The 25,155-nt window shown below is 33.0% G+C and overlaps 2 protein-coding genes across 3 annotated transcripts; both read left to right on the forward strand.

Moving 5' to 3' along the window:
* Positions 1–1,534: 1,534 nt before the first annotated feature.
* Positions 1,535–13,276, forward strand: LOC109583559 (inositol 1,4,5-trisphosphate receptor type 3-like). Of its 2 annotated transcripts, XM_019998972.1 has the most exons (60): positions 1,535–1,684; positions 1,733–1,821; positions 2,790–2,862; positions 2,910–2,955; positions 3,001–3,048; positions 3,095–3,181; positions 3,234–3,319; positions 3,364–3,454; positions 3,504–3,606; positions 3,650–3,754; positions 3,823–3,902; positions 4,685–4,747; positions 4,802–4,880; positions 4,934–4,962; positions 5,007–5,048; positions 5,095–5,157; positions 5,204–5,320; positions 5,375–5,427; positions 5,484–5,604; positions 5,647–5,702; positions 5,750–5,828; positions 5,877–5,946; positions 5,991–6,019; positions 6,064–6,190; positions 6,245–6,321; positions 6,370–6,499; positions 6,543–6,606; positions 6,650–6,704; positions 6,750–6,807; positions 6,851–6,962; positions 7,012–7,433; positions 7,476–7,600; positions 7,644–7,727; positions 7,777–7,911; positions 7,963–8,073; positions 8,128–8,261; positions 8,309–8,434; positions 8,483–8,792; positions 8,835–8,927; positions 8,972–9,107; positions 9,171–9,252; positions 9,308–9,361; positions 9,407–9,571; positions 9,647–9,716; positions 9,768–9,961; positions 10,011–10,068; positions 10,122–10,289; positions 10,348–10,551; positions 10,750–11,011; positions 11,065–11,243; positions 11,287–11,409; positions 11,456–11,496; positions 11,554–11,640; positions 11,681–11,911; positions 11,972–12,255; positions 12,298–12,473; positions 12,530–12,691; positions 12,737–12,814; positions 12,869–12,988; positions 13,049–13,276. In XM_019998972.1, exons 1-60 carry the CDS (start codon positions 1,569–1,571, stop codon positions 13,127–13,129), a joined length of 6,843 nt encoding a protein of 2,280 aa, XP_019854531.1. In that variant the 5' UTR covers positions 1,535–1,568; the 3' UTR covers positions 13,130–13,276. The 2 variants fall into 2 exon arrangements, with proteins under 2 accessions (XP_019854531.1, XP_019854530.1); XM_019998971.1 differs by having other exon boundaries at positions 8,483–8,927.
* Positions 13,277–13,482: 206 nt separating this feature from the next.
* On the forward strand, positions 13,483–23,356 carry LOC100631874 (armadillo repeat-containing protein 8-like). The gene is made up of 23 exons (XM_003388056.2): positions 13,483–13,574; positions 13,621–13,692; positions 14,763–14,845; positions 15,108–15,167; positions 16,156–16,253; positions 17,086–17,178; positions 17,696–17,776; positions 17,842–17,911; positions 18,509–18,608; positions 19,094–19,218; positions 19,265–19,425; positions 19,802–19,858; positions 19,907–19,989; positions 20,466–20,553; positions 21,199–21,285; positions 22,220–22,312; positions 22,356–22,429; positions 22,476–22,557; positions 22,600–22,695; positions 22,745–22,843; positions 22,895–22,970; positions 23,093–23,186; positions 23,240–23,356. Exons 1-23 carry the CDS (start codon positions 13,531–13,533, stop codon positions 23,280–23,282), a joined length of 1,959 nt encoding a protein of 652 aa, XP_003388104.2. The 5' UTR covers positions 13,483–13,530; the 3' UTR covers positions 23,283–23,356.
* The last annotated feature ends 1,799 nt before the right edge of the window (positions 23,357–25,155 follow it).

Genomic DNA, 25,155 nt, shown 5'->3' on the forward strand with positions numbered 1-25,155 from the left:
TCGAGAGTGACATCGATTTAATCTTTTGGTCTTTAGGTGTACTCTCAGCATACAAGAAAGGAGTGAGCCCAACTTCTGCTACGTTTGAGTCACTGGAGAAGGCTCTTCAAGGTAGGGAAGATTCCGTTATTGTTCCGCTATCTCTTAAGAAGTTTAGTGGTTCTAAGGAGGTACGCAGTACAGAGGATGTAAGGGAATTTGCTTCAATGTATAACGATACTAAAGATCACTCAATAATGATATTGCAATGTATATCAATATTGGAGCGTACACTGGGCCAGTCAAGTAAATTGCTAGTAAGTTATATTGAGAAAGCTCTCTCAATTTTGTGTACGTTGAGGGCCAATTGGGAATTGGTGGAGGCCCTCCTCATCAAGTCAATGCACATGATGCCACTAACAGAGAAACAGATGATGGAACTTGGTGTCTACATGATGCCCTCTCACTTGCATGTGACAATATCACTATCTCTTACTAATGGCATAAGGGAAACACACCGTGCTCTAGTGGTTGGTGGTTATGTGTTAAATTATGTTCCTTTTATTCGAGCATTCATGGTAATACTGGATACTATTCTGGAGCTTAAGAATCATCAATTGTGTCAGAGTCCTGATCATTGGGGAGAGAACTTCATTATTATGTTTTGCCACCTTTTGGCAATGTTGTCAGCTGCTTTGTACTTCTCCAATCACACTCCATCTCCCTTTGGCTCAAGGAAGGCATTGAATGAGGTTGCTACTGATATTCTTGAGAAATATGATCAGCATATAACTGAGAACTGCACATCATTCCTTCACTTTGCATTAAGAAAAGCATCACCAATTGTTGAAACTATCAAATTATCTGGTCTTGGTGGACGAAACTCCATTAACAGTTACATACAGTTGATAGAGACGCTACTGCTCTTAGGCTGTAGTAATGTCACATTGCTCAACACACCTTATAAACAATTCTTCTGTAAAGGTGAGCTTCCGTTACATATGGCAGTGAGGCTGGCTGAAATGGATCCATGTTACCTTCCAATAGTCAACACATTGTTTATACATGGGGCCCATTATGATGGCGTGTCACTGAATGGAATAGAACCATCACAGATAGCATCACGTCCACAGCTGCAAGCTCTCTTTGACTTGAAGCCATTACCTTTAGCTTGTATCATCAGTAAGGCTATTGTCAAGGAAAGAATTGGATATGAAACTAATCCGTCTTTGCCTACGCATGTGAAGAGATATATCAATTATCATGATAACACTACTTATTAACCAAAACCTTAGCAATTTTATTTAGTTTTATATTTTAGTGTGTATAATTGGTAAACAAAATCTTCTTGTAATATTGATAAATCTATGATGGGAAAGCCTGAGGTATGAATATAATCATTATCTACTCTACTCATCTAGAATGATACGCATGCATTATTTTAGCACTAACCATGCACGGCGAGTCCCTGGGTTTGTCCCCACCAAATTCCCTGGACATGTTTGAATTACATCATTGGCTCCTGATTAGATTATATTATTAAATACCTGTAATTCTGCAGAGATTTGCTATTCGACTACTGTTAGGTGATGGAGCCTGACAAATCAGGAAAGAACAGGCGCCATCATGTGCACGATGGTGATGTTGTGCTGCTTCTTATTCGTAGCCCAGACAAAACTGGTTATGTTTACAGTGAACCTTTAAGGTAGAGCTAATTAACTTGCAAGATCTTCTATTCTTATATCTATTGTAGTTCTAGTATTGAAAAAGGTGAATTGACAATTTCGTCACAACCGAAGTCACAACAAATGAGTGATCAAGACACTGGTTTTATTAACGATTGTAAGTCCAGATCTCAGATTGAATAGCCGGGGGTTGGGATAGATCAATTTTTAATGAATGGGTGTCATTAGCTGGTGCCTGGTGACACATTACCCTGGTGTCTGGTACTCTCACTCCTACTTAGGCTACTTTGTCACCCTCTTTTTTGTAACCCCGAAACGAGCCCAAAGCATTGTTATTTTTTTAATGTAAATTATATTTTCATACTCATGTAAAAGGTTTATGTCATCCAAATTATGTATGTGGGTGGATATGTAATATAATTATTGTTTACCATACCGTATAGCGGGTAATTTTGGAGGGGATTAAATTTGGCGAATTTGGCGTTTTGATGGCCATTTGCCAAAATGAAAATCCGCCATTTTGAGCCATTATACGCATGCTCAATGGCACGTGGCCACAAATTCACCAAATTAAAAATCAGCCAATCACCAAAATTTAGCAATTATCCAAATTTTAGCCCCTCCAAAATTACCTGCTATACGGTATACAGTGCAAAATTTCGAGGCCTGTTAATTTTGTGGATTTTGAAATTTTTAAAAAATAATTAATTCTGCAACAATCAAGTACATGATGGCAGTATTTCATGTAATATTATGTAATAGGTATGGATTGTGTGTGTGTTTGCTTTTTCATTTAAATTTGAGTATTGTTCAATGTGAACCCCTTGTCCTTCTGGCTCAGCTCAGTCACTGTGCATGCACATTCAATCCACATTCAAATCTTATTAATGAAAAAAATATTTGTAGCAATAGCAACTGTAGTGCATGTGTGTGGGCATGCATGTTTTGTGTTGATGAGAGATTACACATCAAATGCTTTGTGTTAATTGTACTTCTGTGAATGTGTAACTTGTTAAAGCTGCTCCAGTTATATTCTTAGGCTTGTATTTATTACTATTCTAATTTTTTACCACAATATATGATAAATTATTGATACAGGTGGGCATAATAATATTTACTTTTTAGTTGCATTGTTTCGTATCATTCATGGTAGTCTACCTAATGATGACTATAAGGAGCTAGAATTACTAGATGAAAAGTAATAACTTCATTTGACTTGCTTAAAATGTGATGTCTTTAACATAGTAAGCCAGAAGCGTTATTAACCTTTGTGTATGGAAGCACTGTCAAAGTAAAGTATAAATAATCATTTCAGACTATAATCTGTTTTGTGTAGCTATGTCATTATGTGTCTGGTCGATATCTAACTGTTTCAAATAAAAAAGTATAAAAATGAGTCATATTTAAGTGCACTTTAAGTGTTTATATAGGATGTTAATCTTGAAAGTGAAGATAAGGGAGAGATGTCTCTGTTTAGGATTGTTCCTCCTCATAAAGAAAAGGGATGGGGTAAATCAGTAAGTCTTTAATTTTTAGTTATGTCAGTGTTTGCTTCCTATTATTATATAGCTAATGATGAATGATGGCATCAAGCTTGAAAGCATTCTTCATAAAGGCACTGAGATTAAGTTTCGTCATAACCCTGATGAAATCTGGTACTTATACATCAGAATGATGCAATAATTTTTAGGTTGAATAGTTATCGTCCTGCCTTAGGAGGTGATGGCACTGTATTTTCTGTTGAGCCTTACAGTTGTATGGACAAGTTGTCAAACCCTCAAACAATAAAGGTTTCATTTCACCTGTATCAGTGTATTTTTATGTATACTAAATTTGTAGCGAGGAAGTATTGTTATGTTGGCTGGTACAAAAATTGATGGATATCTTTCTGCTACAGGCTCACTTGTTTCCAGAAAGTTACCAACTGAGTCTCAAGATAAAGGTTTTATTTTCAAATTTATGTATGTTTTAAACTTTGTAATTAGGTACAGTAAGCTTACGAAGGTGGAGAAAGGGATTTTTTAACACTCAGCCATTTTCTGGTGACACATTCTTTCAGTTAGAGAAAGAAAAAGCAGAGATATTTAAAGGTACATGTATAAATACATTTTATATACTATCTAGCTGCTATTATTCTGTTTTTATCTGGAACTTTTAGGGGATGATTTTGCCTTAGAAAATAAATGTCGAATAAAGCACTTACTTACGCAGCAGTATATATCTTTAAGAAATGGCAAAGTTAGTTATAGTGCACTATTTTGAATTTTCATGTGAATTTGTCCTGAAATAACTAACCTAACTTGTCAAGACAGTGTGTATATGCACCCTGCTAAAAACTCTCAAAGTTTAGTGAAGTGAGTAAAATGTGACCTCAAAAAGCCTAGAACAAATCAATTTTTCATTTTTGTAGCTTTAGTAGCAATATCTGATTTTAAAGCACCAAGCTTGTCGTAAACTTAAAGCTAATAAATCAGATATTGCATGAGCTGGTGTTATAACAAATACTGGGTTTTTTCAAAAAGCATGCTTCATATAAGCTGACAATTACAATAGACATGTACACCCCTTTGCAGCGCAATTTTAAAAATTCCCCAAAAATAAAATTTTGATCAGAAATAGCTCAAACGTACTACACTCACAAGTTACAACATTAGAACATGTACATGAATTGAAAGAAATTATGAAAAAGGAGATCTCTTTCCCAATCATTTTTGCTAAAGTTTTGCCAAAAACCTGTACAGTGACCTAATTTTTGAGTAAATTTTAAAAATTTAGTTCTGATCGGATTCAGTTCAGACTTGATACACAAATAAGAACATTTATGATCAAAAAACTACAATTCTCTTCTAGTCATTTTGGCCAAAGACCATAGTACAGGGTTTTTGGCATGATTTTGGAGCAACTTCAAAAATTTAATTTTTATTGGAATCAGCACATGAGCATGTACTGTATTAATTAAGATCAAAAAGGGGTTTATTTGTGCACAGTGCAAGTGGAAATAAAAATTATTTTTTGCTTAGATTGTAGTTCAAGAGGGTGAAGGTGAAGTATTTAGTATTGGAGCAGTTGATACTAGACCTAAGGTTAGTCATGTTAGTATGACTGTTTGCCTATATTTGTATGCTATGATTATGTAGAAAGTACTACAGTTCTCAGATCAAGTCATATTTTATAATGGCACAAAATCTGATAAGCAAAAATGTTTATGTTTTGATGGTTAGTCATACTCATTTAATAGTCACATACTTTTTATTGCTGTTGCTTCTTAGTTGAGAAAGAGAAAGTGTCAGATATCCAAGTAAGTTGACTTACCCAGCACTGTAATGCTCATAACTATTATAGCTTGTTCTTGGAGAAGAAAAAACCCTATTTAAACTAATAAAGGTTGTAATTAATATAAAAGAAAATTTATTTATTGAAGATTATTTAGGTTGATAATGACACTGTTGCTGACGTCTATGAAGTTATGGGAATGACTTTAACTTTAGAAAAGGTATATAAAATTAGCTAAAGGAAAGTTTTGAAATATTTATACATAGTTTTTGACTACTGAAGTAATGAGTTCGAGGATTATTGAGCTAATGAAAGGATTGCAAGCTTCATTTAATTGTTCCCTTAACAAAACACGGCTTGCAAACATGCTCAGGACTTTGAAAGTATTACAAATTTATAAATTAAATATTTTACAATTATTTTTATTTTATGCCTAGATGATTGATGTTTTGGCAGTCATTCTGAGTAAAATAAATCAATCTTCTCAGGAGTAAGATTGATAACAATTAAAATGATACATTCGATCTGTTATAATTTATATAATAGAAAGCAGGATTTATGCAGCAGTATTTGCACCTCTTTACTACTCTACGTAAAGAATGGTAGCTTAAAATCACTTCACTATCTCACTCAAAAAAAGCTTCTTCTTGATGTTTTATTGAAATTGGTATGCTTCTAGCTATTTTTGATCTATTTTTGTGTTTATCAGGTTGGACGTAAATGTGGCGCTGAAAATGTTCTTATTACTTTTTTTAATGGATATCCGTATGTCATTTAAGTAAAACAGAAATAATATTAAGTTATGTTGTTAGGAAAGCAGACAGTTCTCTATTACAAGGATATCTTTTACCCTTGATTCAAGCAGTTCCTCGACCTGACCCCTCGGCTCAAGTATGAAAACCTGAAAAATTGCTATTATTATTATTGTTATATTTTTAGGAATCAGATGAAGTCAATTTGCTTAGCACGTTAGCATTTAATGTAAAATGGATGAATTGGGAAGTTCAAGGTTTTAAAATAATTAAGATTAACTAATATAATTTTTTATTTCAGAAAAAACTGCTGAAAAAGTCTCTGAAATGGTAGATAGTGTTGTAATTTGTAACTTTATGCATGTTTCTTTTAGTTTGACTCCTGTATTTCTGCTCAAGAACTAATTCAATTTTTTAAAAGTAATGGAAGAGATATCGAAAAATCTTTGAGCTCTGCAAATAGCTCTTTCAGTACTTTCATAAAAGTTGATAAAAATGAAAGTAATAATTATTTTTATTTATTGCATATAAAATATTTTGTATGCCTTAACCTAGAATTTCAGTTTGATTCTCCAGCTTCAGCAAATTCTTTTGATGATGTAAATCAAGCCATTAAAAAACTGAATGAAGATGTATGTATATTTAGTACATTTCTGTGTATTGACCTTATGGCATTATAGGATTTTAAACCTAAGACTGACTATCATGCTGTTCATATTCAAGCATTGATTGCAATTACTTTTCTTATTGACTTTGGAGTCATTAATAATTGTAACAAAGTCGTTCAAATTTTAATTGCAGTACTAAATGGTATTAGCTGTGTATACATTTGTTAACATTTATTCATTGACAGGAAAGCAGCCTACTGATGATCATGATAGCCACCATGATCCTGTTGCTCTCAAAATGAAAGCTTTGTATGTTATTATTAAAATTATGCATTTTTTATTTTTTAATCAGAGCATTGATGTCTCTCAAATCACTTCTTAGATGGAATGTTAACACTTCTATTAAAGTAAGCAGTTTTTATCATAATTGTGTCAATTCAGCATAATGTTAGAAATTATGTCAAGATTTTAACTGCTTAAGAAAGAAATGTCAAACTGCTTCTCTTAATGGTACATTATTTTATGAAAGTATGTTATTGAAAATTATTTTTAGACAACATTGATAACTCTGATGGTATTGAATTACCAGAGGTTGTTGTTAAGTGTGATAGATGTCCCCCACCATTGATGTCAGAATTAGTGGGCAAAAGTGAATTAAGAAAAGAGTATGTTAAAAACTATTGATTGTTCTAGTCATATCCTATGTACAATTAGATTGACAGGGGTAGTACAGTATCATTTAAGGGGGTATTGTAGTCAAAATAGCATTTTTGACATTGATAAAGATGTTTGCAAGCAATTATGTAGCAGTTTGATTGTTCTTGTTAATCATGATGATGCTGAACTTCGTCTAAGAAGTATCGAACTGCTATATAGTATCTACAGTCTTGAAGAAATGATCCTTGCCGAGAGTGCAGAAAGAGCATATTTTACTTATGAAGAATGTGAAGTTCATAGTAGCATGAAGCAATTGGCTACAATGACTGATAAAGAACAACTCTTACGTCAAGTTTTTAAAAGGGAAATTACTTCACAAAATTTGCTGTCTGAGTTAAAGAAATTATCAGAAGCATGTGTCTCAAGGGAAGACAAAACTGAACCAAATATTGTCAATCAAGAAGCTGCTTATAGTTGTGGTTAGTTATAAATATTCCTTATTTTCTATCCTTAGTATGTAGGATTGTTTGATGTCCTTCTTGATATTGTTCTGGAACCCAAAGTGTCAAGTGATGATGAAGTTAATGAAGAGATTCTGAAAAGCTGCTTCATTGTTCTCCAAAAAATTGCTAGGAAAAATAAAAGAGTAAGTGATAGATTATTATGACACTAAAATAACATTAATATAGGTGCAAAGCAAGCTCTTTACTAGCTTATATGATTTCCTTGAAGTTGATACTGCAGTATCAGAAATGATACATCTACTCAATGAAGTTTGTATAGCTAATTTGTTATTATTATTATTATGGTCAATTATTATAGATGTTTTCTAATAATTGCAAACAACTCTACAAAAAGCTATCTCTTGCTGACATTAGTCATATTTTTCATATTGCTCTTACAAGCAGCAACAATGAGCATTATGAATTAACTGTTACACTGAGGATCATTATTGAAGTAACTCAATCAGCTATACATATACACATTTGACACTTTGTATCATATTAGAATACTAGTTTAGCTACTCCAGTTCAGGAACATATAGCACAACTCATTGCAGATTACAAAACACATACCTTAAAACAATTGTTAGGAAATTTTAAGCTGGAACAATTGAAAGTAAATTTCTTTTTAAGTTTTTGCACTAAATTATGTGCATGTATATTAATACAGGACTGTGCAAGTCATAATACAACTCCCCATCTCCTTCTTAATGTAACTGATCTTATGGCTTCGTGTGCTACTGGAGAATGTCAACATGCAGAATCCATTTCTTCTCAAATCTATAGTATTGATGAATTACTCAGGTTAGTGTATCTAAAAAAATAATAATAACAATTGTAATATTTAATAGCATTCTAACTAGTAAAGATATAAAAAATGATGACTGGAAATTGCCATTTATTCGTGTCTTGACTTGGACTTATTTATTCACTGAAAGAGACTCAGCTTCTGATTGTCTAAATTTAGCATCTAATAAGTAACTATACTTTTTGGAACTAATGATGATCATCTTTTTATACTTTAGTGATTTTTGGGAATTATTAAAGGATATCAATCCATTAATAAAAAAGCTGCTAGAGCAAATTGTAACTATGGATAGTAAAAATCAGCTGAAAATTATGAATAAATCCTACTGGAACACATATGCACTTGCAAAGGAGAATGAAGAATTTAATAAAGAATTTGCTGATACTTGTAGAAAGTTATTGTTTGTCATTGAGGGTGTAATTCCCTTGCTGTCAGGGTTCTGTCGGGAAATGTCAGTCCATTCATATAAAAATCAACTGAAAGATGAACATATCAATATCCTAACAAGTCTTGCAGAAAATTTAATGGTAATTTATACGTTATGTAAAAGTAACATCTTTTTTTTAAAGAAATTTATGGAGAAAGAATATTTTACTCAATCTATATTGGAGCAGTTAGAGTGCTGTAATTTTTTAGACAATCTCCATCAATTAGGAATATGTGTAAGTTTGCTTTGTTTATTTAGTTTTCAAAATTTGTTAAACAGAAAGAAGTAGAATCATTATCTTCTGATTCAAATTCAATGCCCCATCGGAATGAAACTGAATGTGCAGTTATTAACAGAAATTTTCAAGCATTCATAATGAAATACTCCAAAGCATATTTTTCTGAGGAAACATCAGGTTAATCAGCAGTATTATGATATAATAATTTCAAAATGATTAATTTGACTTGTTTTACAATAGATGACATGCAGAAGAGCTTATCAATTCCTAAAGAACCTAGTTTTGAGAAACTTCTTGAATTATTCATGGATACAAATTTTAGGTTTGCATGAGTGTAACTTAAAAGTGTAATAATTAAAAGTCCCTTTTCTTTATAGCAATGGTAGATCTAGTCAGACACCAAAAATTTTGACACTAATACCAATACTTCAGTATAGACTCACATAAATATAGTAATTTAAATTTTTACCTTATAGAACATTAGTTCAAAAGCAAAAGGAACTTGGTTTGCACTGCTTGGAAAGAACCAACTTAGAGAAAATGACTGTAAAAACTTTGCAGTTAATATGTGGAATAGTTTATAAAAAAATATCACAAATAAATTCACAAAGAAATGCTTTAAAACCAGATGAATTTCAAAAGTAAGTTATTTTGAGTCGTTGATGAATCTCCAGTAATGAATACTAATCTATTTTTATTTTCTACTATAATAATAGGCAATGTGAGATTATTGTTCAGCCCCTTCAAAAGATACTGCTTTGTGAAGAAAATGGTTTTGTAATGATGGTATGTTAATTTAAGCTGTATTAACTTAATATTTAGCATGCTGATCTATAGTTGCTTGATCTGCTGCAGCACCCTATTAGTGATATAACCTTTCAAGTTTTGGCATGCTTTAACGTTCTTCTTTACCCTGGAAATCATGAGGCTCAACAGAAAATAACCATTTGCATCAATCAACATGATCAGAATTTTATTTTATGCATCAGTCAGATATTAACGGAAGCTCAATTGTCCCTTACAGATTCCAAGTAATCTTCCATGTTTTATGCCTTAATACTTAATTTTATTAAATCACAGAAAATTATTGCATCAACCTCCACAGCTCCAGTCACTATTGTCATCTACAAGATTAGCAGTAAGCTATAGAATTAAATAATTAATCCAAAATCAATAATTTTTAATTTATAGAGTCTGACTATTATGGATAGTGATGTGGATGATAAAATTATTCCAAAAGATGCAGGCACTGCTCATTCTGTTGATTATCGAATTACAATGGCATTAGATGTACTTATTTGGTTGTGTGATGGACAACAGAAAACAATGCAAGATGCTTTGAGTGGGAACAAACTAAATGTATATATAATAATAATTAATGTTATAACTATTGTTTTCCACTTTTGTAATTATATAGGGCTCTAATATTGTTTGCCAAGTAGCTTTTTTGCTCTTAGCCATTGTTGAGGATTTGAATGATGCAAAGATTATTATAGCACAAAAAGCAGTTCAGGCATTGATAGAGATGTGTGCTGGCAGCTACAGCAATCAGTCAATTGCATGCAAAGGTCAAGCAATTGTCTCAATAAATGCAATACTAGAAGCAGATTTTAAATTTCAAGTGAGCAAATCTAACGTAACAACATTAGTTTAAAATGTTATGTCTTTGAGGTTCCTTACTGTATTTTTATAATCCATAGCCAAATTATGCATAACAAAATACATGTATGTCTTCTTCACATGAAGGCCAAAATGTATTCTATTTTCATTATAATTTGTTAAAATGTATTGTAGTTTAAGATGTGTTATGTCATTCTAGGACAAAAAATTTCAACAATTAAAATGTTCAAGTATGGAGCTGCTGGAGATTTTACTGGAAGAGATTGATGAAAGATCACCAAAATTAGCACATGTGATTGTAAAGCAATTACATGTATCACATGTGTTAGAGGGAATGCTACAATCATGGAAGCTTTTTTCCAAAGGAAAATTTATTGAGGAATCAAGGAATAGTTTATTCAGAGCTTATCATAGCCTCAAAAGAATTGCTAGCTATAAAAATGAAAGTATCAATACTTTAGGTACAATTAAAATTCATCTAAACTTGTCTATTGTGATTATTTTAAATTTTTAGTGGAATATGAAAAAAACTCATTGGGAACTTCTAAATTTAAAAATTTGTTTGGAAAAAGTGTTAAGGATGCCAAGAGAATGTGGGAGCACTGTGAAAGCTGGTCAAATAGTGTTGAAATTAATTACAAAACGCAAAATGACAAAGTACTCACTAGAGCATTTTTTCCTTATGATCCTCATGTAAGTTCTTATTTTATATGCTATTGCTCCATTGTTACTACAGAATCATTTGAATGAGCATGATAAAAAGACTATATTGTTGCATATTAAGAGAGGCACACCTCAAGAAAAGTTATTTGATCTACTGAAATGGACAGATGCAATAAAATCTGATAAAAAAGCTAAGGTATCAAAATAACATCAGTTTAAAATCAATGCCAATTTTGTAACAGAAAAATTTGTCAAGTGCATTTCGCTGGCTTTTTATATTTTCGTAAGTATTCTATTTAAGTATGTTTAGTTGTTTATGCTATTACTCTTATACTTATAGCACTGGAAGACATTTTGCGTTATTTTGGCTGACACTTCTTATGAACTTGATTGTACTTTTTTCACTTAGTGCTCCAATTACCTCTAAGTAAGAAAAAGTATTATTTATTTTTCATTAGTTCTGATAGCTTTGCAAGTGGTGTATGTGAAGACAATGGTCTTTATAATGAGACATGTAACAGTACTAGTCCAATGTATTTTCAGCCAATTTATTCACCTGAGGCACCAGTGGGGTACTATCCGCTTCTCTACATTCTTGGTTCGATACATGCTCTACTCTCATTATGGATGGCCTTACAATATTTTCTTAAAAACAGAAAAAATATACGCATTGAAATGCTACTCATAACTCGGTTTAAGTAAGTTCTAGACCTCTATTACAAATAAATTTTAATGATTAATTTTTTATTCTAATATAGGTATAAGCTTGTTAAAGGATTGTTGCGTAGAAAGAAACTTTACCAGGTCGTTAATAGAATACATCAGCTTCTTTGCCGTGGACCGATTCGCAACAAGAGGCCAAAACCAGCAGAATATTTTCAAATATTTTTATTTAGTTTTCATCCAATCTATCGCATCCTGTTTGTTCTTTTCTCTATAGCTGGACTGGCAACACATGGCTACTTTTACTGTGGCTGTTTGATATATCTGTTTTTAAGGAATGATGTTATGTTGTACATAGTTCGAGCTCTTAAACGAAGTGGTAAGAACAACAAATAGCTAAGTGAAATTTCACTTTGTATAGCTTTTCAGCTGATCACTGTCTTTTTGCTGTGTGTGGTCATCATTTATATTTACGCTGTCTTCAGTTTTGCTCTCCTTCAGAATTATTTCTCTAATACAAAGGATGAGTTCTGCAATACATTGTTTGAATGTTTTGTGACTGTGTCACGTCTGGGACTCTTGACTACTTTAGGAACAGTATGCTGTTTTTAATTTATTGTGATAATACATTTATTTTTCCCTTGCATGTATAGGCACTTGATATACGTCCATCTAGTGATTATCAACCTAATTTTTCACTCTTGGGAATCAGAGCATTTTATGATATTGTTTTCTACATTGTCGTGACTACACTCGGACTGAACATAGTTATTGCCATACTGGTTGATAGTTTTTCAGATATGAGACAGGAAAATGTAAAAAGATACCTTTTTTCCTAACTTAATCCTAAACATTTTTAGGATGAAGTTGAGAATGATAATAAAACCAAATGTCTCATTTGTAATATTGAAAAGGATAAATTTGAGAGGCAAAACAAGGTATCTGTACTTTGTACAAATAGATTTTACCAAATGTTATTCTGTATTCAATAGAGTTTTCAAAAGCATCATGATGAAGATCATAATGTTTGGAATTATATCCATTACATTTTGTATTTGGATAGTCTCCATGCCAATGATTACAATGCTATTGAGAAATATGTTTCTTCTCAGGTACATATAGTTGTATAACAATGTTCATTGCTCAAACTACTTTTCACTTTATTGTTATAGGTAGCAAATGAGCCTAGCCCAAGATCTATTACTTTCTTTCCATTGGACAAAGCAAAATCTCTTCCTAACTATCAAGTGTGATACTACAGCAGTGGTCTTATTTCCAAACTTAGTCATGCATTGCATATACACATTTTGCTAGACTTTTATTCTTACAATATGTAGTAGACTACTTTTAGATGTAGTGAACTAGTTGCAAAATAATCTCTTTCCCTGTGAGAATTATAATGCTCCTCAATGTGGATAATTTGGCACATGTAGATCTAGCATGGGAACTTAAGTCACAAAAAGAAACAGTGTTAGATCTAATGACATATCACCCCTTTAACTAGACTATAAATCTATCTAGTTAAAATTTTAGGAATTTTTAGTTCATCATACTATGCCTGTGCAGGCTGTGCTGTAGTCGACACGTGTTAGCATGTGCTTGAGGTGTGTCATGGGCGTGTCTAAATTATTTTAGACATTCCTATTCAACCAGCATGGATGATTTCTCTGAGGATTTCTTTACTCTTTCGACATTAAAGTAATTTTAAATTAGTTTGCCTGACCTTTAAATTGTTTCATTTTAGGAAAGTTCGTAACACAGTGATTGGTAACTTGAAGCAGAAAAGGAAATTCGTTGGAAATGGAGTGTTAATGAGGTGAGGGTGAGGTATGAGTTCACACGAATAACTTAATCTTGAACTCAGTCTTGATTCGTATTTGTCAGCCTATCTTATGATGTGGGAGTAGTGAGGGTTTTTGAGAGCTATTCAAAGTCAAATCCTTTATGGTCTTGTCATACACTGTCTTTCATACATTAAGTAAACTATAGACCTCTTTGGGTGAGAATGAATTACGTCAAAGAATGATATACGGCAAGGGGCGTGACTGAGCCTGGCTGACTCTGAAATAATTTTCGTGGACGGCAACTTTCTATGGAGTATGAATGGGCTAATGCAGAAAGCAAGCTGTAATAAAGAATATGCTTCATATTGCACCAAATCCCTTTTAGGAGATGCTTAGCAGCGACCATTCTTTCCTCCAACCAGCTTTTGTAGCTTGAAAAAGCTCCATGCCAACGAAAAGAATCAGTTTTGCCTTTTCTTCATTCATCCTCCATTGAATCTTGCCGTCCAAAATGGCGGCCACTTATCACCGTAGATGGATACCGTAATAAACAGTAATGATATTCATAGGCCACCGTCAATCTCACCTGAAGAAGTCTATTTTGAACAACACGCAATTTAGAGAGTGGGTGGATTAGGATGGTATGGCTACAATCTAGTTGCTATAATGGATACCTGTGGTTGTTGTTACACATGGGCTTCCTTGATATGGAGGTTATTTTGTACCATAAAGAATGTATTGGCACACTAAGTGCTGTCCATTAAATGGAGGTGTCTGCTATAGATAGTGTCTATTAACAAAAGTTCTACTGTAGATACTTCCCAAAGATTTTATGCTGTATATTGACTATTATTTCAAATACAAGATATTGCCCTTGACAGACAATTTTATTAGTTTAAGTGTTACATGTAATTTAATTCACTTTTAAAAATATACATGTAACTCTGTGATCGAACCAAAATAAATATAAATTACATTGTGTACATATGTCACATAGTCATGGCAAAGTTAATAGATTATAGTATCACATCAATATTTAATGATACAAATAATAGAATGGTATAATTCTAACATTAGTATAACGGTCTTATTATTATTACAGGGTAACTGATGCATGGAGTAAAGTCCAGAATGATTCTCATTTATTGTGTGAACTAATCATTATCATGGGAAGCTTAGCTCAAGGTTGGCTTGAACAATAATTTAGCTATAGCTACTCCAATTAAATTCATATTCTCTCCTTTCCTACCTACACCTGCTTTAAGCATTATTTTTATGTTATTTTATAATTAATGATAGCAAATAGGTTTAATAAAGCCCCACTCACCTGTCAGCCTGTATCAACCCTCCACATGAAAAGAGAAACAATGACTTTAATTGGAGTGACCTTAGCATGATTATTATTTTATCTTCTTATTCTATGTGTATTGTGTACATGTACATGTAGGAGTACCTGAGGCTGTGGATCAATTGGTGGAGTATGGTGGACTAAATCTACTTATAAAAGGTTAGACAATAGGCATAGTGCAGAAATCATTTCTGTGTTTGCATACATGTATACGTAGATGTACTAAATACTAGTAATTACTTGTGGTGAACATTCTGCAAAATATTTTGAGACTTTGGAGTTAACTACATGCACAGTACAGGCTTGGGGTCAATTACAAAATTTCATTTCAATTACAATTACAATTACTACCAAAGTAGCTAAAACTAGATCAATTACAATTACAATTACTGCCATAGATGAGACACTCAATTACAATTACAATGGCAATATCTTGCAATTACAGCATTAATTACAATGATCTTAATTTTACTCGTATCATGACATGAATAACAATGATGTTTTACCACATTGCATTCAGTTTTTAAATGTTTTGTTAATCAGTGAACATTAATCAGGCTTATTATGCTGAAAATTCACTCTAGAGGACTGATATAGGTAGGATATCAAAGTAAGATTGTAGGCACAATTACAGTCACAATTACGCAATTACAATATGTATAACCCAATTACAATTACAATTACACACTGTAATTGTAATTGACGCTGTAATTGCAATTATAATTGTAATTGACCCCAAGCCTGGCACAGTATATGTACGGCATAGAAATTATTATAACAATTATCTGGTTAATAATACTCTCCCAAAACTTCCCTCGATACGAATTCCCTGGCTATGTATAGTAACAGCTTGCCAACGGTGCTAATCGAGCTAAAAGCATGCTTGACTTAAAATTATGAATATCCAACTTTGATCAGAATTAGCTCGAAGTTTCTAAGTGGCATAAGTACATGTATATGCATCAGCTTAGCACTATACCAAAATCCTGTCGGAAATCCTGCCAATAGTCCTGCAGACTCCTGCTATTTTTATAATTTTATTATACACGTATTTACCATTCAGTATTTGCAATGAAATAGTTTTCTTACCCATTTACATTAGGAAAGGCCCTACATGTAATTACATTTATGTAAACTTTTTTATCAGGGCTATGTCATAATGATAGAAGTGTGATGATTGCCTGTGTAAAATCGTTACGTCTCATTTATTCAACTGGACCAGTACCACCTAATATTTTATTTCAGGTACATACATCACAAACAGTATTCATTTTTAACAACCTTATAGTGAATTAAATACAGGTGCTAATTGTGTAATTGGATTAAATTTTCAATATTAATGTGCACATTATATAATATTATATATTTTTACATGTAAATCACAATGATAGTACCTACATGTACAAAATCTACAATTGTAATTCTGTATAGGGGTTATGTTTCACTGGTAATAAATTTTGCTAATTCGCGTTTTCATTAAATTTGTGAAATTAAATTCCACACAAAAGGTGTGGCACATTAGGAAAAATGGCAGCAAAAGGACATGTATATTGTGAGTACCGTAGATCGGGAAATTTTTTCGTGTTAAAAATAATTGGCTTGAAATTTTTTCAAGGTGTTTTATTTTTGCTGGTGACCCATCTGCAAATTTTTTTCTCAACATGAAAACTTTTAGATGTGTCATAAACTGGACACGTGGCTACTAACTCTTAATGACGATGGACAGCTATTCAATGGAAGTTGCTCGTGACATAACTGAAACTGACAAGGAGCCTCTTGGATGAGAGCTTCAGGCCTTCATTGGGCTTTTAGAAGAGCCTTGTGCATGCACCACTGCATGTTAGAATAATTCTGGTAATCTTATTATTCATTCTAGAAAGTATTTCATGTGTTAAAATTTCGCAGGTCACTTCAACCGCGAAAATATTTTAACAACGAAAATTTCCCGATTTACAGTACTTGGTTTTCACATGTACTTTGCTTCCTATAATAGCACCCTTGCACTTACTGTCAGATATGTACATGTAATGTAGTGTGCACTAGCTGCACTTATTAATTGGTTTCATTGTTTTGTTAGGATGTCAATACTGTGAAGCAACTACTGGGACTATTGGCTTCACCTCCTCCAGTCAATGAGAGTGCTGCTATCATTATTGGAATATCTTGTCAAGTAAGCTCTGCAATCATTATTTATTCATGATGTGGTCATCCTATAAAAACAGCACATGTTTTTTTTATATTTTTGTATAGCAAGAAATTTTCATTCCCAAAGATTTCAAGAATTTGTCCGAAAATCTATTTTGTGGCTTTAGTTTTGTGATTTTTGCCATTTGGCCGTGTGAAATTGTATCAAATTGATCTTCACGGATTTTATTTTCTTGAATTTTGAATAAAATGGTAATTTTGTGAAAATTTTGGGCTACAAATGATTCTTGCTATACAGTAAGCCTCACTGCTTCAGCCTAAATGTATGTGAGTCACTTGTACATTCACTGGTGTATTTCAAATGCCTACAATTAGTACTGTATTAGCACTGGTTCTGTGTAACCAGGTACTTATGCAAATTAATTTCACGGAGCAAAATTTTCCCTGCATGCAGCTACAAAATTTCTCAAATTATTTTGAACGTGCACACAAATTTTTTGCCATTGTGAAAATTAACTGTATTCATTTCTGTTCTATTATAGTGTGAAGACCATCAAAATATTTTACTTGATAATAATGTACTTCAAGCCATTAGTTCATTATTGTTGTCCCAGTCACAAAAGGTAATAAGTACATTATATATATTTACTGCTCTTTGACTTTGTAGCATTCCCTGTTATCATAATAGGTTCTGTGTGCTGGTCTGAAATGTTTGTGTGCTGTAATCAAAGACAATGAAAATGCTTTAGATGAATTGAGTATGAGATTAATGCATACATGTACATGTATATATTAAGTATTAAGTGTTGTGTATAAAGAATGTCCCTTCATTCAGTACTCGGTCTGTATTTATTCCTTCCATGGAAGGTCCTAAATCATGTACCATAGTTCATAAATTTATTTTGCGAGGTTCAAATTTATGCTAATCAAATATTTGTGAATTTTTGAACCTATAAGTAGTACTTTATATACCGTAAAATTTTTAACCTTAGGCTTATTTGTGCAGTAGGCTGACTTCCTCATGTAATTCTCTTAGAATATACATGTACCTATTTTTCGCAGATTTTTTTCATGATTTGCGAAATTAAATTCCTTGAAAATCAATTTAATCATGGAACAAGATGGCAGATTAGTGGAAATTCGCGAAAATTAATTCCACAAACTTCTGGATATGGGTCATTCGCGAAATTTATTGTCCTCAAAAAAAAACCCGCTATACAGTACATGTACATGTAGGAGTGTATAATTGTTCTGAAAATAAAAATCCCCCCAAAAATTTTTGCTGTACTAATAAAGAAATATAAGCAAAAACTTATGACTACTATGGGTTAATGATGATTTTTTATTTTATTTAGTGCAAATTTCTGCATATGATACTCGTGGACTTTTTAATTTGCTGGACAATCTCTTAAAATATTCACCTTATGTGCACATTAAACTTCATTCTGCTGTGTGGTAAGTTATTTTTACAGACACTGAGTTTTGATTATCACAGCAGGATTTTTGGGGGGGGGGGTGAGCTAAATTTTGTGAATTTGGCATTTTGATAGCCAATTATATGTAAAAAAATTCATAAAAGATCTAAACTTGATTGAAACCAGCTCAAATCTGAAGAACATGCATGTGTATCAAAAAAGTTATTAAAATGGAGAATTTTCTTTTTGTGAAATACTCTGCATACTATAGTCCAGGGTTTTTGACAATCCACTGACAAGAGCTGCATGAGCACTATGCCAAAATTCTGTGGGAAACCCTGCTGATGCTGCAGGTGTATGTGCATGTACTGTAGCCAAATAGAATTGATAAAAATTACTTTTAGACAGTTTCGTGCACATGTAATAATTTAGATAATAATAGCCATTAAGAATGTACATATAATACTCTTAGTCTTCTAGTCCATTGTTTCACTTTTGTCTTTTTCTAATTTACATGTATTGTAGTCTAGCCCATGTTTTAAAGGGCTCAAACTTAGGAGCTATTGAAAGGTTGATTCTGGGTCTTGTATCACTATGTAAACCTGACATTGAAGACTCGACCATAAAAATAACTGCAGCCAACACTCTAGGTATTATATTGTCCACTATTACTCATGTCTTTGTTGTATTTGACAGCTTTTCTGGTGTCAGACCACCCCAGTGATCAAGAGATTGCTGCCAGCACTGATAATCTATTATCATCGCTGGTAGGATTTTTGAGTAATAAACCCGATCAGGATAATATTGACGTAGATGATGATGATCAGTCAATAGTAGTCTATCATTCTCTCTGTCAGGTTTGATTATAAACATGCACTTTTTTAGTGCATACAATTTTACATAAGCATGAATTAAGTTAATTTTGGATGTCATTTATTAAGAGTACATACATGTACATGTACATGTAATTTATTTACTACCTTTAAATTGAACTATGCTGGGAGAATGTAATATTTGTATCTGTACACTACTGGTCAAATTTTCATGGCTTGTAATCATTTACATGTATTTTGTGTTAATAAGAAACATGTACATGTATATCACATGTGTTGTATAGTCTAGAGTTTAAATCAGCTTACATACATCTAGGTGTAGATGTACAGTATAATGCACAAGAAATTTTGAAATTGCTTTGTTAGTTATAACTGATTTATACTTCTTTTTATTACATAGAGTTCACTCCATTTAATGTCTCAGCTCTGTTCCTCAGTTGAAGACGTAAGGCTGAAGGTATGAGTGGGTTTGATTGTTATGATGTTACTATTGGTGATCATACAGGTTGTCACCCAACCAAAGATGATACAATGTTTAACTGAATGTCTTCAGAGTGATGTACCAGCAACGAAGATCGAAGCAACCAAGTAATGTGAATTTAAAATTGCACTATTAACGTTGGCCATAATATTGAGCACTGTAACTTGATAGCTGGAAATATGTGGACAGATTTATCAAATTCTAATATTTTTGTGTGACTGTCAGATTATAGCATTTACTATTAGACGCATTAGGATCCTGTATAGTCATTAAATGAAGAAGAATGAACTACATGTACATGTATGCCTTAATATTCTTATTATGTCACTCATGATACAATAGTAAATGAATTACCGTATAAGTGGTTTTTTTTGAGGGAATTATATTTCGCGAAATCTGCTAAAATTCCAATTCGCGGATTTTAATTTCGCGAATCCTACCACGTGTGCCATGCGGGTACCGTATTAAATTGATTTTCGCGGATTTTATTTTCGCGAATTAGGAGGGAATCCGCGAAATTCGCGAAATTTGCAACCTTCGAAAAAAAACCACTTATACGGTATAAGCCTCTTTTATGTGATAGATGTCTTTTGAGCTTGTCAAGATCAACAAAACTATTAAGAACATATCTCTCAGATGTTGAAATACATATGTCGAAGCATGTCCTAGAGGTATTTACATGTACATGCATACTTAAGCTACTACACAGACAAGTTCTGCAGGGTCTCCCACAAGTCATGCTGAGAGAGCTAAACAGCATGCTTCATGAGCTGATAAGCAGTACGTAGCATTTGGAGCAGCTTCAAAAATTATTCATAAAATATCTGATTTGATTGGAATTAGCTCAAAGTTGACGTACAACGTAGGCCACAGGACACATGTACATGTATGTGTCACAAAAAAAATTTAATTGAGAAATCTCTCCTAGCCATTTTGGCAAAATTTAGGCAGAATGTTAGAAACCAAAGGCTATAGCCTTTGGTCATTGGCCAAATTTTGTGCAACTTTGAAAGTTGATAAAAAATCAATATTTGATCAAATTTCAAATTTATCAAATAAATTATTAAAATGGAGAATTTTTCCTTGTCATTTACGTACCCTTTGGCCCAATGTTTGAGAAACTAAACAATCCACTAACAAAAAGCTGCAAGAGCGCTATATCAAAATTCTGTGGGAAACCCTGCAAATTAAACTACGTTGTAGCTTGACAATTTGTGTGAGTACATGAATAGGTACCACCAACCTGTTTTATGATTAAGTTACTTGATTGATTATAAAGATATTTATAATAATCGTAATGTGTCTTGTTTTTATAGATGTTGTCTTCAACAAATGATGAATTTGTTGCTGTAGCTACGAGTTTGGTATGCAACTTGTTACTCTCTTTTTCTCCTTGTAGAGAGGTAATTGTATGTTACATTTACTCATGCATTAAGAATTTAGCATAAAAATTACACAACCGTATGTACGTGTACATGTACCAAGTATGTTTGTACCCTGTACCATGCACTGGATATAGTAGCAGATTTGTCACACAGTAGATTCCCACAATTTAAATGTGCTAAAAAATTAGCTCGAAAATTACCCCCTCTCATTTTTACTTATGCCCATATAAAAAGCTTCAACATTTCTAGACCAATAATTTTAAAGTTGAGGATTACAAGAATGATATATTTTTGCATACAAGACTATAAAATTAGAGATGCTGAATCAAGTACATTGTGTATATATTAAAAAGCAAAGCCTATAGCCCATAGTTTTTTCCAAAAATTGGCTCTAAAATTGCCCCTAATTTTTGTTAAATTTTCTGATACATATTGATGTCCTTATGCTATGTATAAAGTTTGAGCTGTTTCTGAAAAAAAATTTTTGAGGTATGAAAATTTTAAAAAACGAGCCAATTTTTTAAAAAATTAAAGGCTATATATAGCACATAGATTTTTCAAAAAAAGGCTTTGAAGTCACCCCAAATTTTTATTACATTTTTGATACAAATTGATGTCCTTATGCTATGTAAAAAGTTTTAGCAGTTTCCGACAAATAATATTTGAGTTATGAGCATTTTGGGGTTTAAAATGACCTCAAATTTTTGATACACGTACATGTGCTTGCCTTCTGTAGAGATTTTGAGCTAACTTTGATTAGAGGTCAATAATTTCTGATACATACTGAAGTTGGTCAATAATGGAGCCAAAAACCATGTATATTGTGTGCCATACATTGCATTTATGAGCTCCTACCCTACATATGCTTAAACACTGAGCATAGTTGCCACCACCTACTGGGTCCTGTATATATGATGCATGACACTCTCTTGTTACTATGTATGTTTTATAGGTATTGATTAATGAAGGGATTATTACTATACTGTGCAGTCTGACTACTAACGGTAATCCTAGCATACAACTCAATTCAGTATGGGCACTGATGGTAATCACAAGTTTGTAATTTATACTTAAAGAGATTCATGTAGAATTGTGCTCGTGATGCTACAGAGGATGTACTTAATGACATAATGGCTGGAGTGCCCATAGAGCACTTAATATTGTAAAAGGCATGGTATTATGCTCATTATTGCTTTTATAAAAAATAGATTAATGGAACAGCATCAGAATAATGAGAAGTTATTAATGAAGTGTTTAGGATTATTAGTCAATCTTACATCATCCACTAAGGTCAGTTCCTCTTGTAATGTTTAATATCATTGGCACTATTAGGTATCAGATTCATTAATAAAAGAGCAAGATGTACCTTTAGTACAAGCTTTAGGAGCTCTTTTAGCTTCAAATCTGCCTTCTGGACTTTGTGAGCAGGTAATTTCCTCTAGATTTTAGTGACAGAATCATCAACCAAATAATTTAGGTATTATGTGTATTAATCAATATATCCAGTGGAGGTGAGAGAAATCGAAATATTGTAGCAGAAACAGTACTTGTGGTTGAATGTTTGGGACAAATTTTAGTAAGTTATTGTTCTTATTTATGTATAAGTAGATCTACTTCTAATTAATAGAGAGTTTGTACATTTGATCCAGTCCTAATGGCTGCTTGTTCACTGATTCAGTTATTAACAGATAATTCATATGGAGGTACTGATATGTACATATAATTGCTACATGCTAATTTTTATTAATGGTCATGATTCTTAATAATTAATGTGGTCATTGTTAGTGAGCAGACAGCAAAGTGTTCAAATTTTTTTGACTTTTAGGTCATATTCACAGACAAAATTGCCTTGAAGAAGTTGGAATAATACATGCTTTGAGAAAATTAGAACTGACTGGCAATTCAACAGTTCAAGATTTGTAAGTTGTTATAATTAATAACTTCATGCAGCTGTTGCATTTCAATGCTATAGGACAAGAAGCATCTTAGATTATTGTCAGACTGCTAACTTGTAACATTCATTAAAATCAATCAATATCTTTATTTGATACTTGGACTAGTTTTTACCCGTTGAGTGAATTTTAATTAATGATACTATTAGTTGTCAATATTGCAATTGAAATAAAATAATTAAATACTATTTGACAATAACAAATTACCATTACAGAACATGCAAAATGTACTTACCCAGAACTCTTTTTCGATTTGCACCATCAATCAGACAATTTACTCCATTGCACTTTATGCTTAATTTAACTTTATAGGAACCAAATAAATTCTTTGTTGATACTTGGTCTCTTTTTAAGTCTTAATTGGTAATAGCTCTGTTTCTCTCTGAAGCAGTGACTGTATTTAAATTGTAATTGGGGCGAGCCTGAACAAGCCCCACATAAACGAGACGAGTATGTTTGTCTGTACACATACGTCACCCCTATTTATGCGTAATACGGTAGATGCTATGCATTGAAAAGGGTATATATTAAGGTTGCTTTTAAATGCGGATACTATTAATTGCGAATTTTGCGTTTGGGTTAAAAATCGCAATTATTAATACGCGCAATTATTAATAATGACATAATGATGCCATATAACTATTAGTAATAATTACTTAATCGCAATTTTTAATACCAGCAAAATCTACCTTGTGCTAAAATCGCAAAAATTTAGTACCCGCAATTAAAAGTCACTCTAAGGTAAATTCAGTTTTCAATAGGCTCCTGTTGCGAACCCCTCGCGAAATACTGTTTACCACTCAGAGATTCGTTCTTCACCTTCCCACACACATCGCTGTGTACGAGTTCCAGTGGTTTACCAGCTCGTTTCCTTTCCTTCATTGGAAACTTTGTCTTGTGTAGCTTCCCCTCTATGCATGGCTCACATGATCCAGGAGACTTAGTACCATTGAGAGTAAGTCCAGTAACTAGCTTCTTCTTTACCAATTGTTCTAGATACTGCTCTCCTAAGTGACCATATCTTCTGTGCCAAGTGCGATAACCAACACTCACATCCTTCTTAGTGACATTGGCTTTTGATGACTGTTCTCCACTGACACAGTTAAGATAGAATAGACCACCCTTCCTTGATGCTACACCAACCACTCTCTTTATGATCAGTGATTACGACCTGAGTAGCATAGAAGGTGACTCTCTTTCTTCTTTCTATGAGCTTAGCCACACTTAGTAAATTGTAGGAGAAACTCGGAACATAAAGGACATCATGTATTTGAGTCCTCTTTGTTGAACCATCGGGTAATATAAGCTGTACTTCCACTAATCCAATACCAGCTGACTTGAGACTATGACCATCTCCCAGAATGATCGTCTGTGACTTTGAGTCGAGTTTCACAAATGCTTCTTTATTGTTGCATATGTGACATGTAGCTCCTGAGTCTACAATCCATAAACTTGTGCTTGCACCGTCTTCAGCTGATAGAGTTGTCACTGTGAATCCAAGATCACTGTCTGTGTCTTTATTCATAGTTTCCGTCTTATTCGCACTGTGCCTTTCTTCTCTTCTGTGTTTCTGTCGAGAGGTACTCTGTGACTTTGAAGTGAACACTTTAGCTTCTGGACAGTCACGCTGAATATGACCAACTTTGTGACAACGATAGCACCTGACTTGACTCTTCTTACTGAAATGCTTTGTAGCATATGCTCCTTCTTCGTCAGAGCCTTTAGTTCTGCTTGTCTGCTTTCTTTCTTCATTTAGCAATCGCTCTGTCGCTATCTCCATGCTCGGTACTGTTTCGTTAGCTTCAAGAGCTGTGACGAGCATGTTGAAAGAGTCGGGCAGACTTGCCAGGAGGTAGACCACACGGTCCTCTTCGGAGGTATCTTCTCCAATGACCGCTAGATCGTTGAAGAGCTCTGTCATGCTTTTAATGTGTGT

Source organism: Amphimedon queenslandica, unplaced genomic scaffold (assembly GCF_000090795.2).
Source record: "Amphimedon queenslandica unplaced genomic scaffold, v1.1 AMPQUscaffold_13297, whole genome shotgun sequence".
NCBI classification, from domain to species: domain Eukaryota; kingdom Metazoa; phylum Porifera; class Demospongiae; order Haplosclerida; family Niphatidae; genus Amphimedon; species Amphimedon queenslandica.

What these genes read in the sequence shown, in the direction of transcription:
- LOC100631874 (XM_003388056.2), top strand. Translation starts at nt 13,531, where the DNA reads ATGGATGATTTCTCTGAGGATTTCTTTACTCTTTCGACATTAAA. An exon ending in AAACTTCATTCTGCTGTGTG is followed by an intron (nt 18,609 to 19,093) that starts GTAAGTTATTTT and finishes CATGTATTGTAG; the next exon opens with TCTAGCCCATGTTTTAAAGG. An exon ending in AATGTTTGGGACAAATTTTA is followed by an intron (nt 22,844 to 22,894) that starts GTAAGTTATTGT and finishes TCTAATTAATAG; the next exon opens with AGAGTTTGTACATTTGATCC.
- LOC109583559 (XM_019998971.1), top strand. Translation starts at nt 1,569, where the DNA reads ATGGAGCCTGACAAATCAGGAAAGAACAGGCGCCATCATGTGCACGAT. An exon ending in CATAACCCTGATGAAATCTG is followed by an intron (nt 3,320 to 3,363) that starts GTACTTATACAT and finishes TAGGTTGAATAG; the next exon opens with TTATCGTCCTGCCTTAGGAG. An exon ending in TTTTTCTGAGGAAACATCAG is followed by an intron (nt 9,108 to 9,170) that starts GTTAATCAGCAG and finishes GTTTTACAATAG; the next exon opens with ATGACATGCAGAAGAGCTTA.